The sequence below is a fragment of the Pongo pygmaeus genome, chromosome 21 (assembly GCF_028885625.2).
Source record: "Pongo pygmaeus isolate AG05252 chromosome 21, NHGRI_mPonPyg2-v2.0_pri, whole genome shotgun sequence".
NCBI classification, from domain to species: Eukaryota; Metazoa; Chordata; class Mammalia; order Primates; family Hominidae; genus Pongo; species Pongo pygmaeus.
The window spans coordinates 33433261-33448361 of record NC_072394.2 but is presented as its reverse complement, the minus strand read 5'-3'; the positions used below and the strand labels follow the sequence as shown (position 1 = coordinate 33448361).

The 15101-nt window shown below is 44.7% G+C and overlaps 1 protein-coding gene across 13 annotated transcripts in view; it reads right to left on the bottom strand.

Moving 5' to 3' along the window:
* C21H20orf96 (chromosome 21 C20orf96 homolog) overlaps positions 1-15101 on the bottom strand; it is a 68694-nt gene that overhangs the window by 38295 nt on the left and 15298 nt on the right. For 4 of the 13 annotated variants that reach the window (XR_010125155.1, XM_054466846.2, XM_054466850.2 and 1 more), the window contains exon 3: positions 4134-4251. The exons of 1 other annotated variant lie outside the window; for it this stretch is intronic. Coding sequence is in view for 10 of the 12 variants with exons in the window: in XM_054466846.2 (XP_054322821.1) it covers positions 4134-4251 (118 nt within the window). In the remaining 2 variants the exon portion in view is untranslated. Of the gene's footprint in view, positions 1-4133; positions 4252-4832; positions 4882-5151; positions 5339-15101 lie in introns of those variants that run through there. 8 more of the 13 variants (XR_008496070.1, XM_054466848.1, XM_054466841.2 and 5 more) reach the window with 5 other exon arrangements.

Below are 15101 nucleotides of genomic sequence, written 5' to 3'. Positions count from 1 at the left end.
AGAGACAGAATGATTAATAGGTTAATCTTGTGATTCTAATTTTAAAATTAATAGATTAATCTTGTGATTCTAATTTTAAAAGTATAAGTGGGATTTTGATTTAGATTTAAGTTGAAAGGTTTAAGACACTCTTATTAAATATGTATAAATCACTTTTATTACTTAAGATAACATAAGATTACCTATATTATTTTTTTTTATTTTTATTTTTTGAGAAGGAGTCTGGCTCCGTTGCCCAGGCTGGAGTTCAATGGCGAGATCTTGGCTCACTGCTACTTCTGCCTCCCAGATTCAAGCAATTCTCCTGCCTCAGCCCCCTGAATAGCTGGGATAACAGGTGCCCACCACCACACCCAGCTAATTTTTTAATTTTTAGTAGAGATGGGGTTTTGCCATGTTGGCCAGGCTGGTCCTGACCTCAGGTGATCCACCTGCCTCAGCCTCCCAAAGTGCTGGGATTACAGGTGTGAGCCACCGCGCCTGGCCAGATTACCCATATTTAGAAGTTTAAGTATTAGATATACAAGAATTATGTAAATACCCAATGGTTTTTGTTAATCAGACAAGTGAACTATTTGAAAATGAAAATGAATACGTTAAATTTTAAGATGTGGCTTAAAAGGTTTAGGAGAATTTAATTAACCAAGTTCCAAAACCCCCTTACAAATGTTTATAAAAATTGTAAGATTCTTAAGTTGAATTTAAATGCTTAAGGAAGATTCGCAGTTTTAATAATGAGTATTTATTTTCATTATTGGTAGTAGCCCTAATTTATCTTTTTTTAAATTAAATCTTTTGTTTCAAGATAGTTCAGATTCACAAGCAGTTTTAAGAAATAATACAGAGGGGCTGGCCATGGTGGCTCATGCCTGTAATCCCAGCACTTTGGGAGGCTGAGACAGGTGGATCACCTGAGGTTAGGAGTTCAAGACCAGCCTGGCTAACATGGTGAAACCCCATCTCTACTAAAAATACAAAATTTAGCCAGCTGTGGTGGTGCACACCTGTAATCCCAGCTACTTGGGAGGCTGAGGCAGGGGAATCACTTGAACCCGGGAGTTGGAGGTTGCAGTGAGCTGAGATCACACCACTGTACTCCAGCCTGGGTAAGAGAAAGAGAGACTCTGTCTGAAAAAAAGGAAAGGAAAGGAAAGGAGAGGAGAAGAGAGGAGAGGGGAGGGGAGGGGAGGGGAGGGGAGAAGGAAAAGGAAAAGAAAAAGAAAGGAAAGGAAAGGAAACAGAGGTAGTCTATGTACCCTTTACCCAGTTTCTCCCAGTGGCAACATCCTGCAAAAGTACAGTAAAATATCACAACCAGGATATTGACATTAAGATGAGCAAGATATAGAACTTTCACATAACCACAAGGATCCTGCCTGTCGCCTTCTACAACCACACCCACTTCCCTCCCCTTACCACCCTCCTCACAACTCTGTCCCTAACCCCTGCAATCACTAATCTGCTCTCCATTTCTATAATTTTGTGATCCCCAGGTTATATAAATGGAATCATCCAGTATGTAACAGTTGGGATTGGCTTTTTTTAACTTGGCATAATTCTCTGGAGATTCATGCAAGTTGTTGAATATATCAATAGTTCTTTCCTGTTTATTGCTGTATAGTTTTCCACGGTATGGATGTACCATAGGTTGTTTAAACATTCACCCACTGAGGGACTTCAAGGTTGTTTCCAGTTTTGAGGTATTATGAACGAGGCTGCTATGAACATTCATATACTGGCTTTTGTGTGAATACAAGTTTTCATTTCTCTGGAATAAATGCCCAAGAGTAAAACTGCTGGGTCGGATTACTAAGAAGTGCATGTTTCATGTTGTTAGAAACTGCCACACTCATTTCCAGAGAGGCTGCATCATTTTACCTTCCCACCAGCAATTGCACACAATCTGATTTCTCCTCTTTGCTAGCATTTGTTGTTATCATCAAATTTTTTATTTTAGCCATTTCAATAGGTGTGCAGTGATATCTCACTGTGGCTTAATTTGCATTACCCCAATGGCTAATGATGTTGAACATCTTTTTAATGTGCTTATTTGACATCTGTATATCTGCTTTGGTGAAATATCTCTTCATGTCTTTTTCCCATTGCCTAACTGAATTGTCTGTTTCACAGTTGAGTTTTTAGAGTTACTGATATATTCTACATAGTAGTCCTTTGTGAGATACATGGTTTGCAAATATTTTCTCCAAGTCTATAGCTTGTCTTTTCATCCTCTTAAAAAGGTCTTTCATAAGGCCAGGTGCAGTGGCTCTCACCTATAATCCCAGCACTTTGGGAGGCTGAGGTGGGCAGATTACTTGAGGTCACGAGTTCGAGACCAGCTTGTCTCTACTAAAAATACAAAAATTAGCCAGGCATGGTGGCGCACGCCTGCAGTCCCAGCTACTCGGGATGCTGAGGCAGGAGAATCGCTTGAACCCGGGAGACAGAGTTTGCAGTGAGCTGAGATCGCGCCACTGCACTCCAGCCTAGGCAACAAAGCGAGACTCCTTCTCAAAAAAAAAAAAGTCTTTCACAGAACAAAATTTTTAATTTTGATGCAGTCCAATTCATCTATTTTTCTTTTATGGGTCAAGCTTTTGGTGTGATACCTAAGAACTCTTCACTTGGCCCTAGGCCCCAAAGATTTTTCTCTCCTGTTTTCTTCTAAAAGTTTTTCAGTTTCACATTTTACATTTAATTTCTATTTTATTTTATCTTTGAGCTAATTTTTATATTCGTTGTTAAATCGTTTCTTTCTTCTTTTTTTTTTTTTTTGCCTATGGATGTCCAGTTGCTCCAGCTCCACCCATGGAAAAGGCTTTCTTCCTCCACTGAATTGTTTTTCCACTTTCTGAAAAACCCACTGGGAATATTTGTATGGATTTATTCCCTTTTCCTCACTGGTAAGTGTTGGCAGTGTCCAGCAGGGAGCTGATCCTTCATTCCCTGCTTGGTGGTGCTGATTCCCCAACTGGGATAGTGCTGGCAGGGATGAGTGGGGAAGTCATCTTCTAACCCCCACCTGGCAGAAGACAGTGCTCTGACTCTCTCTCTAGGGCAGTGTCAACAGAGTCCAGCAGTGACAAGATTTCATGAAGTGTCATGAGGTGGGACTCGTCACCTCTGGGCTTCACTCCCCTCCCCCAGCCTACCTATGTCAGTAGAGCCTGGTGGGAGCCTGAGCCTCTATCCCCACCCAGCATCAGTGAGGTAAAATAAGGCAGTGAGATGCAGGGCAACTTGGCATTCTATTCTCCCGTCTCCTTTCTGTGTTTCAGTGTTGCCCACAGGGGAGCTGATCTAACATGACTTACTTGGAGGCAATGAGGTGGTATGAGTGATTTTATACATAGGTGTACACATAAGTATGCTATATTGTCTATGAAGTTCATTTCAGGATACCAAAGAAATATTACAAAATATTTGTTATTAATTCTCACAACAATCCTATGCGGTATTAGTGTCCCCATTTCACAAATGAGAAAACCAAGGCTCAGAGAGATGAATGATTTTTCCAAGTGAGTAAATGGCAGAGCCAAAATCTGACCCCATGTCTGCCTGAGCCCGACCCAAGGCCTCGAACTCCCCTGTAAAGCATGATAATGATGTGGCAGAGATTGTTCTATGATTTCACCAAACCTTGTTTTCTTTTCCTCCTGGAAAAAGAGATGGACTACATTTCCCACCTTCCCTTGTGGTTAGCAGAGGTCATGTGGCTAAATTATGGCCCCTGAAACACGAGTAGGAGTAACAATTGTCACTTCAATCTGGACCCCCCCCAAAAAAATGCCCACATAATTGTCCATTTTCTTGTTCTCTCTCTTCCCTCTATGCTAGCTGGATGCAAACGTATCCAGCAGAAGACTTCAAGACCTTACAAAATATCAGACCCACAAGGTCAAAGGAACCTGGATCCCTGAATGACCATGTGGAACAGAATCCCTCCTTCCTCAGATCCACAAATGTACTGTGACATAAATGAGATATAAACTTCTATATCAATACTTGCAATTTGGGCATTGTTTATTACATCAGTTAGCCTACCCTAATATAAGTGGTGTCACCAAGAGCCAAGAGCAGCCACTCTATCCTGTCTCTAACCCCCACACCAGCTCCCAGGTGCCTCTGCCCACCTGGTTGGACCCTAGTCAAAGTCTTCATTTTGCTTGTATGAAGGCTGTTGGCTTGTTGGACTGGAGGCAGAGTAGATGGCTTGGTTTCCTGCTTGGACTGCTGCCATGGAACACAATCCTACAAAATACACAATCAGTCACATAGCACCATGAGTTTATATCCCAGCTCCACCCTTTTCAGATATCTGTGACCTCAAGCAAGTGACTTGACCTCTCTGAGCCTCAATTTTCTCATCTGTAAAGTGGATCTAATAATAAAACCTATCTCTGTGGATTGGCGCAAGAATTCTGAGAGATATTTATGAAGCATGTGGTAAGTGCTCCATAAATGTTAGCTATCACTTTTTTTAATCAGCCAGCCAGAATTTACTAAGCACATCCAGGCTGTGAGGTGCTAAGAACTGTGAGAAACAGAAGGCATGGAAAAGACAGAAACATCCACCCTCAGGAAACCAGAGTAGCAATCAGATGAATAAGAGAGCAGCATAATATACCCTTACATTCTGATAAGACAGTGAGAAGAGAAAAATGAGGTGCTGAGGCTTGCTCTGGGTCCCACAGCAAAGTGTGACCCGGCTGGGACTGGAATTCGGGTCTCCAGCCTATATCTGCGGAGCAGTCACGACCGTGAGAGTGGAGGGCAGGTGGACTGCAGGGCCAGCGAGCCTCCCACCCCAGCCCTAGTCCCCCAAGACTCACCGGAACCTGGAACTCCTGGACTGTGGAGTGAGTCCCAGAGTGCTTGGGTCTGGAAAGAGTTGGGAAGGGAAAGAACTTCCATTATCCCCAGCCCAAGGGGCAGCAAGCAGCAATTCGAAACAGGATTGGAGTCTCGAACCCGAAACTGCAGTTTACCGGGGACAAAGCGCCGCGGGAGTGGGGCGGGGCCAAGGAGATGTGGGCTGGGAGAGAACGGGGGTCAGAAGACCGAGGGCCGACCTCAAGGCGAGGGCGGGACAGCGGCGGGGTGTGAAGTACGCATGCACATTCCGCCTTTCTTCCAATTTTTTTTTTTTACCTACTTTTGTAAGACATGCGCCATTGGGGAAAATGGAAGAGAAGTTGCGAGTCTGTGAGACCCTGATCTTCTAGTATAACTACTCGGCTTTTCCAACTTCCTTGTCTCAATGTAGATCGCGCGGTAACCCATGCCACTCAAACGTCCCAAGACCCGATGCTTTCGCCAGCGTCTCGGTCTCCAAGGAAACGCGACACCGCCTACCGAGCGCCTAAAGGGACTAACCTCTCAAGGCAAAATCTAGTTCGGCCCGCTTTTCAATTTTCAAATTCCCTTCAGTTTGCTCTGCCCATAATCCTAAAATATTATACCATATTTCTCCACTCTCATCAAACTTCCACCATTTCCTTCGCCATCTTCACTCTTGGCTAATGAGTTTGCTTCCAATTTTACTAAGAAAATTGTGGGAATCAGTAAACCCACAAGTTCACGGCATCATTTACTCGCCTACTTGCCTCCCTCCTGTAACTACGTACAAACTGCCTACTAAGACCAATTCCTACATTTATGCACCAAATCCTATCCTCTCACGCTTTCTCAAAGATATTGGCCGAGCAGTTCTCCCCGTTTTTTCCTCCTCTTTTCTCTCTCCTTTGTATCATCAGTATACCAACATATTTTTAAATTTCTTCTATTTAAAAAGATTGTCCACAGTCGGACACGGTGGCTCATGCGTATAAGCATGAGAGCACTTTGGGAGGCCAGAGGTGGGAAGATCGCTTGAGCCAGAAAGGTCCAGGCTGCAGTGAGCCATGATCCAGCCACTGCATTCCAGCCTGGTTGACAGAGCAAGACCCTATCTCTAAATAAATAAACAAACAAACCATTTCCCCTCCAGCCAGCTCCCATTTCTGCTTCATTTTAAAGCAAAACTCCTAGAGAGGTTTGCCTACTCTGTTTCCCATTTTTTTCCCTCCTCTCAATCAGGCTTTCACTCTCCACTGAAACTGCCCTCGTCAACATCATTGGTGACCTCCACTTTGCTAAACCCCAGGGTCACTCCTAGGTCCTCCCCTTATTTGGCCTGTCTGCAGCATTTGACACAACAGATCACTCCCTCCCCTGAAACACTTTCTTAACTTAGTATCCAGGAAACCGCTCTGGAGTTGCTTCCTGCCTCCTTTTCAGTCTCGTTTGCTGGTTCCTCCTCTTCTCCCTTTATTATTGTAGTATCCCAGGACTCAGTCCCAGCCCCCTCCCTTCCAGTCTCATGGTTTTGAATACCATCTGTACCCAGATGCCTCTCAGACTCACGTCTCCAGCCTCCCCCTGAATTCCAGCCATATACATCCAACTGCCTGCTTGGGCCCCTTATAAGCAACTCTAATGTGCAATATTTTTCCAGAAACATTTTTCCCGAACTCAAAATGGGGCAACTCTCTTCTTGGAATCATCCTTAACTCATCTCTTATCCCACATCCATCAGCAGATCCTGTTGCAATAACTTCAACGTATATCTGGAATAGGACCACACACACACACACACACACCCCTCTTTCCTTTTGTACCCCAACTAAAGTACTAGCTCCCACCCTTGCCCTACACCAATTCTCTCTCTACACACCAGATTTGCTAGATAGAGCACGGATTTAAAAGTGAATTCCAGTTTAAGAGATAATTGGGAGGGAGCAATAATTTTAAATCACTTAAACTTCAATAGGGGAACATTGCTATAGAATACCACGTCAGAGCTCCCAACCTTTTCCGCCTCTTAAAAATCACAGGAGAGTGTGTTTAAATGCACTGTGGTAAATAGAAGCAGCTGCTAGGATAAAAAGCAATTAGCCCAGGTACTCTGGCTATTCAGGCCCCTCCTGGCTGACCCTAGAGCTGAGGGAATCACTATGTTGGGTACCCTCATTTGCAGAGCACACCATATGACAGCACTTTTGCTGGGCAACTCTGTACCAGGAAACCATTAAAAAGTAAAAGATAAAGGCTGGGCACGGTGGCTCACGCCTGTAATCTCAGCACTTTGGGAGGCCAAAGCAGATGGATCACCTGAGGTCAGAAGTTCGAGACCAGCCTGGCCAACATGATGAAACCGCATCTCTACTAAAAATACAAAATAGGATTAGCCAGGCATGGTGGTGGGTGCCTGTAATCCCAGCTACTTGGGAGGCTGAGGCAGGAGAATTACTTGAAGCAGGGAGGCTGATGTTGCAGTGAGCCAAGATCACACCACTGCACTGCAACCTGGACAATAACGAAACTCCATCTCAAAAAAAAAAAAAAAAAAAGCAAAAGATAGGAATACATGACAGATCCAGGTAGTGACTTACTCAACAGCCATTCCTCCCCATCATCACAGCTATTGGATCCTGATCTTGTCCACGTATGCACTTGCCTTAAGGAGGCAGGCCCCAGGTCCAGCCCTAGTCCTAGTCCCAGCTCCAATAGTCATGACTGTCTGAGGCTGGGCTTGGTGGGCCAATTTCCCTTTCCAGTTAGAGGTCTAGTCATAGACATATGATGAAAGTCTGGCCAAGGAGACAGGATGAGAAATCTACTCAAAGGCTTTTGGGAAAGGTTTTCATCACACTTTTTAAAAAAGGCATTGCAGAAAAACATTCCTTCATCTGCTGGTAGACATTGTCATATCTGTGTGGGATTCCTGGAATCGTGGAACTGTGAGGGGAGTTGGCCAAAGAGGATATGCTGTGAATGGTAGAGAGGAAAATGTAAAAACCTTCTTCCTTGATAGCACTGTTGAGCCATTAAATTAACCAACTTAGCCAGGCTAGGGCCTGGCACAATAGTATCTGCCTATAATACCAGCTACTTGGGAAGCTGACACAGGAGGATCGCCTGAGGCCAGGCATTTGAGATCAGTCTGGGCAACATAGTGAGACCACATCTCAGAAAAAAAAAAAAATTGTTTTAATTAGCCAGATGTGATGATGTGCACCTGTAGTCTCAGCTACTTGGGAGGCTGTGGTGGGAGGATTGGTTGAGCCCATGAGTTTGAGACTGCAGTGAGCTATGATTGTGCCACTGCACGCCAGTCTGGGCAACAGAGTAAGATTCTGTCTCTAAAAGAAATTAATTAATTAAATTAACCTGTCACCTATCTAGAAATTACTTGAGATTAAATAAGAAATCCCATTACTGGGTGAGCAAATTTGAGTTGAATTTTCTGGTACTTGCAGACCAAAAGCATTTTACTGAAATCTACATCTGAAGGAACAACAAGATAGAAGGAACCTGGGTCCCTGACAGCCTTGCAGGAGAGAGTCACCTACCTGTCCTTACTGCCTGCCAAATTCCGAGCTGCTTCGTCAAAGAGAAATAAACCTCCACCTTGTCTGAGACCCTGTATTTGAGAGTCCCTTTGTTACAGTAGCTTAACCTGTACCTTGATTAATACAAAGAAGAGTTTGGCCACTGTCACACAGCCTTCCTCATCAGACATGCTGACCCAGCATGGACACCCACTGAGAGCTGCCTGTGCCCCACATCTCAGGTGCTTAACCAGTAATATTACTGCCTCCCACTTCAAAAGTTTTTTTTTTTTTTTTTTTTTTGAGACAGAGTTTCACTCTTGTTGCCCAGACTGGAGTGCAATGGCGTGATCTTGGCTCACCACAACCTCTGCCTGCCGGGTTCAAGTGATTCTCCTGCCTCAGCCTCCCGAGTAGCTGGGACTACAGGCATGCGCCACCACAACCGGCTAATTTTGTATTTTTAGTAGAGACGGGGTTTCTCCATGTTGCTCAGGCTGGTCTTGAACTCCTAACTTCAGGTGACCCGCCCGCCTTGGCCTCCCAAAGTGCTGGGATTACAGGCGTGAGCCACCGCACCTGGCCCCACTTCAAATTTTAAAATAAATACACAAAAACATTTGCAAAAATGCTGCCATTTTAGTCAAAGCCAAAACACACTTGAGGGGCCACTGACAATCAGCTGTAACAAAGCTGTTGGAACTGGGATTGAATAAGATGGGGTCCATTTGCACTTACACCTGTTCAGGTAGCATTTCTGTGTTCATGAACACCTGATGAAACTTCCTGATGAAAGGCAAGATGAGCTGGCCTTTCCTTCCTGCACATGTGAGGTGATAAATGTGATAGAGGGCCTCTCAGGCCTGCTTGGCTCCAGGCTCAGTAACAGCAACCTGGGCTCTGATTCCATCAACATCTTGCTGAGAGGTGGACTAGGCTGAGCAGGCAGTCTTGGGCTTCCATCCATGTCATTTGATGTGCTGGCTTTGTGGCAAATGTGCACAGCATCCTAAACCCACAATCCCTACTGTTGTCACTGGGTAAGATGCCGTGGTTCTTGTGGAGACACCTGCTATACTCGACATAACAAGATCCTAGACATTCCTTCTTATCATCTGCACAGCACTCCAGAGCTGCCTGCTCTTCCATCCCAAGACCCCCCACTGAATTCACTGCTAGGCCCCAGCACCCTGTTGTCTTCCTCTTGTGCATGGATGCTGCTCTTCAGTTGTCCTTGTGCCCTCTTCCAATCCTATTCAGTCCTTATTGTGAGCACAACTTCATCCCGTAACTTGGAGATGGCTAGGCCAACCTTGACTTTGCTGTTAAACATGGCTTCATGGGGCTGTGGCAGATAACCTTGTGGTAAGTTGAGTTTTTCATCATCTGAATGAACTACAGACCCTGAAGCCAATGATGTGTGTCATTGGTCTGCAGACAGGTAGTCAGCATGTAGTGTGCGTACTGGGTTGAATAGTATTTCCAAAAAATACATGCCATTCCCAGAACCTTATTTGGAAACAGAGTTGTTGCAGATGTAATTAGTTAAGACGAGGCTGTACTGGAGTAGGGTGGGCCCTTAAAAGACTGGTGCCATTATGAGAAGAGGAGAAGACACACAGAGGCAGACACAGTGAGAATGCCTTGTGACAACACAGGCAGAGATTAGAATGATGTGTCTACAAGCCAAGGAATGCTGGCAACACCAGAAGCTAACAGAAAGGCATGGAACAGATTTTCCCCTAGAGCCTTCAGAGAGAACACGGCCCTGCTGACACCTAGATTTCAGACTTCCAGCCACTAGAACTGTGAGAGAAAAAATTCCTGTTGCTTTAAACCATTCAATTTATAGCAGGGGTCCCCAACCTTTTTGGCACCAGGGACCGGTTTCATGGAAGACAATTTTTCCATGGACAGGGCTGGGGGGTGGTTTCAGGATGAAACTGCTCCAGCTCAGATCATCAAGTATTAATTTCCATTAGGAGCATGCAACCTAGATCCCTCGCACGTGCAGTTCACAATGGGGCTCCCACTCCTATGAGAATTTAATGCCACTGCTGATCTGACAGGAGGTAGAGCTCGGATGGTAATGCTCACTTGCCTGCCGCTCACCTCCTGCTGTATGGCCCGGTTCCTAATGGGCAGACCCAGGGGTTGGGGACCCCTGGTTTATAGTATGTTCTTATAGCAGCCTTAGGAAACTAATACAGTCTGCGTGATGCCATTGACTCCCATCACAGAGCTCTGACCCTGTTCATGAACCGTCTTCAGCTGTGTTAGCTCCCCGACAATCTGGATGAAGAAATACCCTCAATGGTGTCTGCAAGACACTGGGGGCCCTGAACAGTGAAGATGTCCTACAGGATGTCCTCCTGGATGCACCTAGAGGTCAGAGGATATAAGACAAACTTGGTCAAGTGGTCCTGAAGAGCCAGAATAAATGTGCATAGCCTGGCAGGATTTGCTTGCATGCTGATGAACTAGACTTGGTATCTACTGCTGAGCACCTTGGAAACCAATCAGCTTGGATATCAAGCCACAGTTAACAGGACATCAAGCCACAGTTAACAAGGTGCTCCTTTGCTGGCAGAGTCTGCAGTGTCAGGTAGAAGCCGCTGCTATCACAGGAGATGTTCTTGCAACTGTGCTCCAGCTCCTTCCCCATGCACACGCACCTGCCATGTCCAGTGCCAAGAAGGGTCTCAGAAAAAATGTCAGAGTTTATCCACATGGATGCAATACTGGACTTCTAATGATGTCTCCTTCACGGACTCCACCAGCTTCTCATTCCCAGTGGGTTGGGATGATGTTGATCCAGGCCAGACGCTGACAGTCAAGTGCCTCCTTCTTCCCTTGGCCTCAGCCTCCTTCTGTCTCCTGGGTCAGCTGGCTCTACTTCCCTTTGGTGGAGATTGCAATCTGTGGACTTACTTTCTAACAGCTATTGCAAGTAGCCAAAGAACAACACACACATGTGGCCCCACTGCATCCTGGCCTTGGAAAGGCCAGTATCTCCTCCCTCTGGACATGATCACAATGCCAGATAGTAGGCATCCAGAGGTAGATTCGCAGCCCAAGGAGTGGAGATACCCTTGCTAATGGCATACTACTGAGTGAGAAGGAAATCAATGAGAAGTGTCAACACTCACAAAAGACAATTCCAGTGAAAAGGAATAGAATACTGTGGGTCAAACATGAGTCAGGATTCTAATCCTAGCTTACCCTTAAATTGCTCCACCTCTCTGAACCTCAATTTATTCATCAGTAAAATAGGAACAATAATGCTTACTTTACTGGTTTGTTTTAAAGCTTAACTAGGCCGGTTATGGTGGCTCATACCTGTAATCTGAGAACTTTGGGAGGCCAAGGCAGGAGGATTTGCTTGAGGCCAGGAGTTTAAGACCAGCCTGGCCAACATAGAGAGACCCCTTCTCTATAAAAAATAAAAAAAATAGTAGTCCAAGCTACTCATGAGGCTGAGGCAGGAGGATCACTTGAGCCCAGGAGGTTGAGGCTTCAGTGAACCATGATCACACCACTGCACTCCAGCCTTGGTGACAGAGCAAGACCCTGAAATAAATAAATAAATAAATAAATCTTAACTAACACTATCATAGCAGAGATTGCTAATACCCTCCCACACCCACTCTACACTTCTGTAGTATTAGAATTTTTATTGGGCACATGGGCTGCCCATCTCAAGACCTCATTTCTTGGCCAGGCGCGGTGGTTCATGCCTGTAATCCCAGCACTTTGGGAGGTCGAGGCAGGCAGATCACCTGAGGTCAGGAGTTCGAGACCAGCCCAGCCAACATGACAAAAGCCCGTCTCTACTAAAAACACAAAAATTAGCTGGGCGTGGTGGGCATCTGTAATCCCAGCTACTCGGGAGGCTGAGGTGGGAGAATCACTTGAACCCGGGAGGCGGAGGTTGCAGTGAGCCGAGATCATGCCACTGCATTCCAACCTGGGCGACAGAGAGAGACTCCTTCTCAAAAAATAAAATAAAAACCTAATTTTCCGGCCTCCCTTGCAACTAAGGTGGCTGCATGATTAAGTTTTAGCAAATATGATGTAAGTAGAAGAAATGTGTGCAAGTTCTTGGTCATGCCCTTAAAAGCAAAGGAGCCTAGCTTGTGTGCTAATACAACCACAAATGCAAGTTGTCAATAAACAGTAGCCTTAATGTAGGCATTATCTCCATTTTATAGACACAAAGCAGAACTGTAGAAGTGGCTAAGCATATAAGCCTTGGAGTCCGCTTGATGTGGATCACTAAGCCACTACTAGCTTTGTGACACTGTGACATTGGGCAACTCACTCTACCTCTCTCAGCCTAGTTCCCTCATCTGTGAATATGAGCAATAATTCTAACCTCATAGGGTTTGTTTCTGTATTGCTTTCCAAAACCTACTTCTTCTTTCAAGGTCCATCTCAAATCATGCCTCCATCTCCTGACTTTCTAATGGTCACTTCAAAAATAATGCAAATCCAAAAGTGCATTAAGAACTTGGACTGAGATGCAGATAGGCTTGACCAAGTTCTAGTCAATGGAATATAGGCAGAAGTGCAACATCTGCAAATGTCCTTATAGAGGAAGTGGAAGAGACATGCCCTTCTCTTCCACTTGTTCCTTTCAGCTGCTGGAATGGAATCTCATAGTTGGAACTCAGCAGCCATTTGGGCCATTAAATATTGTCGGAAATGTAGGTCATATATGGCAGAACATGAAGATAGAAGGAGCCTGGATCCCTGACACTATGCAGCCATGATATCAGCTCTGAGCTGCCTACCTCCAGACTTATTCTATGCGAGAAAAAATAAACTTCATTTGCATATGTTACCATTATTCTAGAATTTTCTGTTATTTAGCTATTCCCAACTAGCATTAGTGAGTTTCTTTTCTAAGACAGGGTTTCTCTCGATCTGTTGCCCAGGATAGCGTGGAGTGATCACAGCTCACTGCACTCACTGCAGCCTCAACCTCCTGGGCTCAAGCGATCCTCCCACCTCAGCCTCCCTAGTAGTTGGGACTATAGGTGGTGCCCCATCACGGCTGGCTAATGTTTTTTATTATTTTTGGTATAGATGGGGTTTCGCCATGTTGCCCAGGCTGATCTGCAAACTCCTGGACTCAACTGATCTGCCCGCCTCAGCCTCCCAAAATGCTAAGATAACAGGTGTGAGCCACTGCACTGAGCCAAGTTTCTTAACAATTCAAAAATAAAAAATCAGCTGCCATTTACTAAGTGCTTACAGAACACTGGGCAATTGTGTTTTCTTTTCTTTTCTTTTTTTTTTTTTTAACAGGGTCTCACTCTGTTACCCAGGCTGGAATACAATGGCAGAATCACAGCTCACTGCAGCCTCAACCTCTCAGGCTCAAGTTATCCTCCTACCTCAGCCCACAGAGTAGCAGGGACTATGGGTGCATGCCACCATACCTGGCTAATTTTTAAAATTTTTTGTAGAGATGAGGTCTCACTATGTTGCCCAAGGTGGTCGAGAACTCTTGGGCTTAAACGATCCTCCCACCTTGGCATCCCAAAGTGCTGGGCTTACTGGCATGAGCCACCTCACCAGGTCAGTTGTGTTGTCTTCACAGCAATTGTCTGTGAAGACAGAGAGCAAGACATGCCCCAGTTATCAAAGACCTCACAGATGCTTCTGAGACAAATCCCTTCACCTCTCTGAGCCTCAGTTACCTCCTTTGTAAAGTGAAAATAATTGTGCCTTAGCCAAAGATGGCAAACTAGTTGGTCAGGTTCATTCTGCACACATTTGTCTGTTCTGTTATTTTTTAACTAGAATGACTGAGCCAGGCACATTCTAAGCAGTTCACATGATAGTGACTTGGAGAACAGGTGAGAGTGGTCAGATTGGGGATATATTTTTGAAGAACTGCCATCAGGATTTGCCAAAAGAATGGATGTCAGGTTTGAGGGAAGAAAAGGAGACAGAAATGCTAAAAAGGAACACGGGTGGAAGCCAGTGCACTAAAGACAGAAGAATATAAAGAGAGAAGAGGCCTCACAAGAGAGACTCTAGACGCTCACGTGTTCAAGTCGTTGAGCTCAGGCCTTGTTCCAGGCAGCCAAACACTGGATTTCCGATCTCTCTTAGAAAAGCAGACATCTGGCAACACTGGGTCTGTGTCCCTCTGTGACAATAATCTGCCAGAAATGAATAAAGGCTGCTCTCTTCATATGGCCTCAGTGCCCATCCAGACTGCTTTCCTTGCAGGGTACCTGCCTGGCCCCTGTAGCTCCTGATGTAATAATCTCTGCAAAATTTGACCTGGAAAAAATGAAACTGACCAAAAGGATGGCCCTACACATACCAATAAAATCTTACAATAGAAGATATGATTAGCAAAATTGGACAGAGAGCCAGAACCTAATCCACAAGTCAAATATTTTCAAAATACAGACAGATGCCTTTAAAGTCCGACACAAAACAAAAATGCTCAAAATACGTTGATTACATAAGAGTTCCTGACTAGTGCAGTAAGACAAGAAAAAGTATAAGATCTGAAAAAAGAGACAAAACCTTCATTATTCACAGACAATATGATTGGCAATACAGAAAAGTAAAGAGATTCCAAAAACCACTGGAAATTTTTTAAGGTTTCAACTTTGTTGCCAAATATGGGGTCAGTACACAAAATTCAATCGTGTTTCCTCTAACGGACACCAACAAACAATATGTAACTTCTGATTTACAATAATT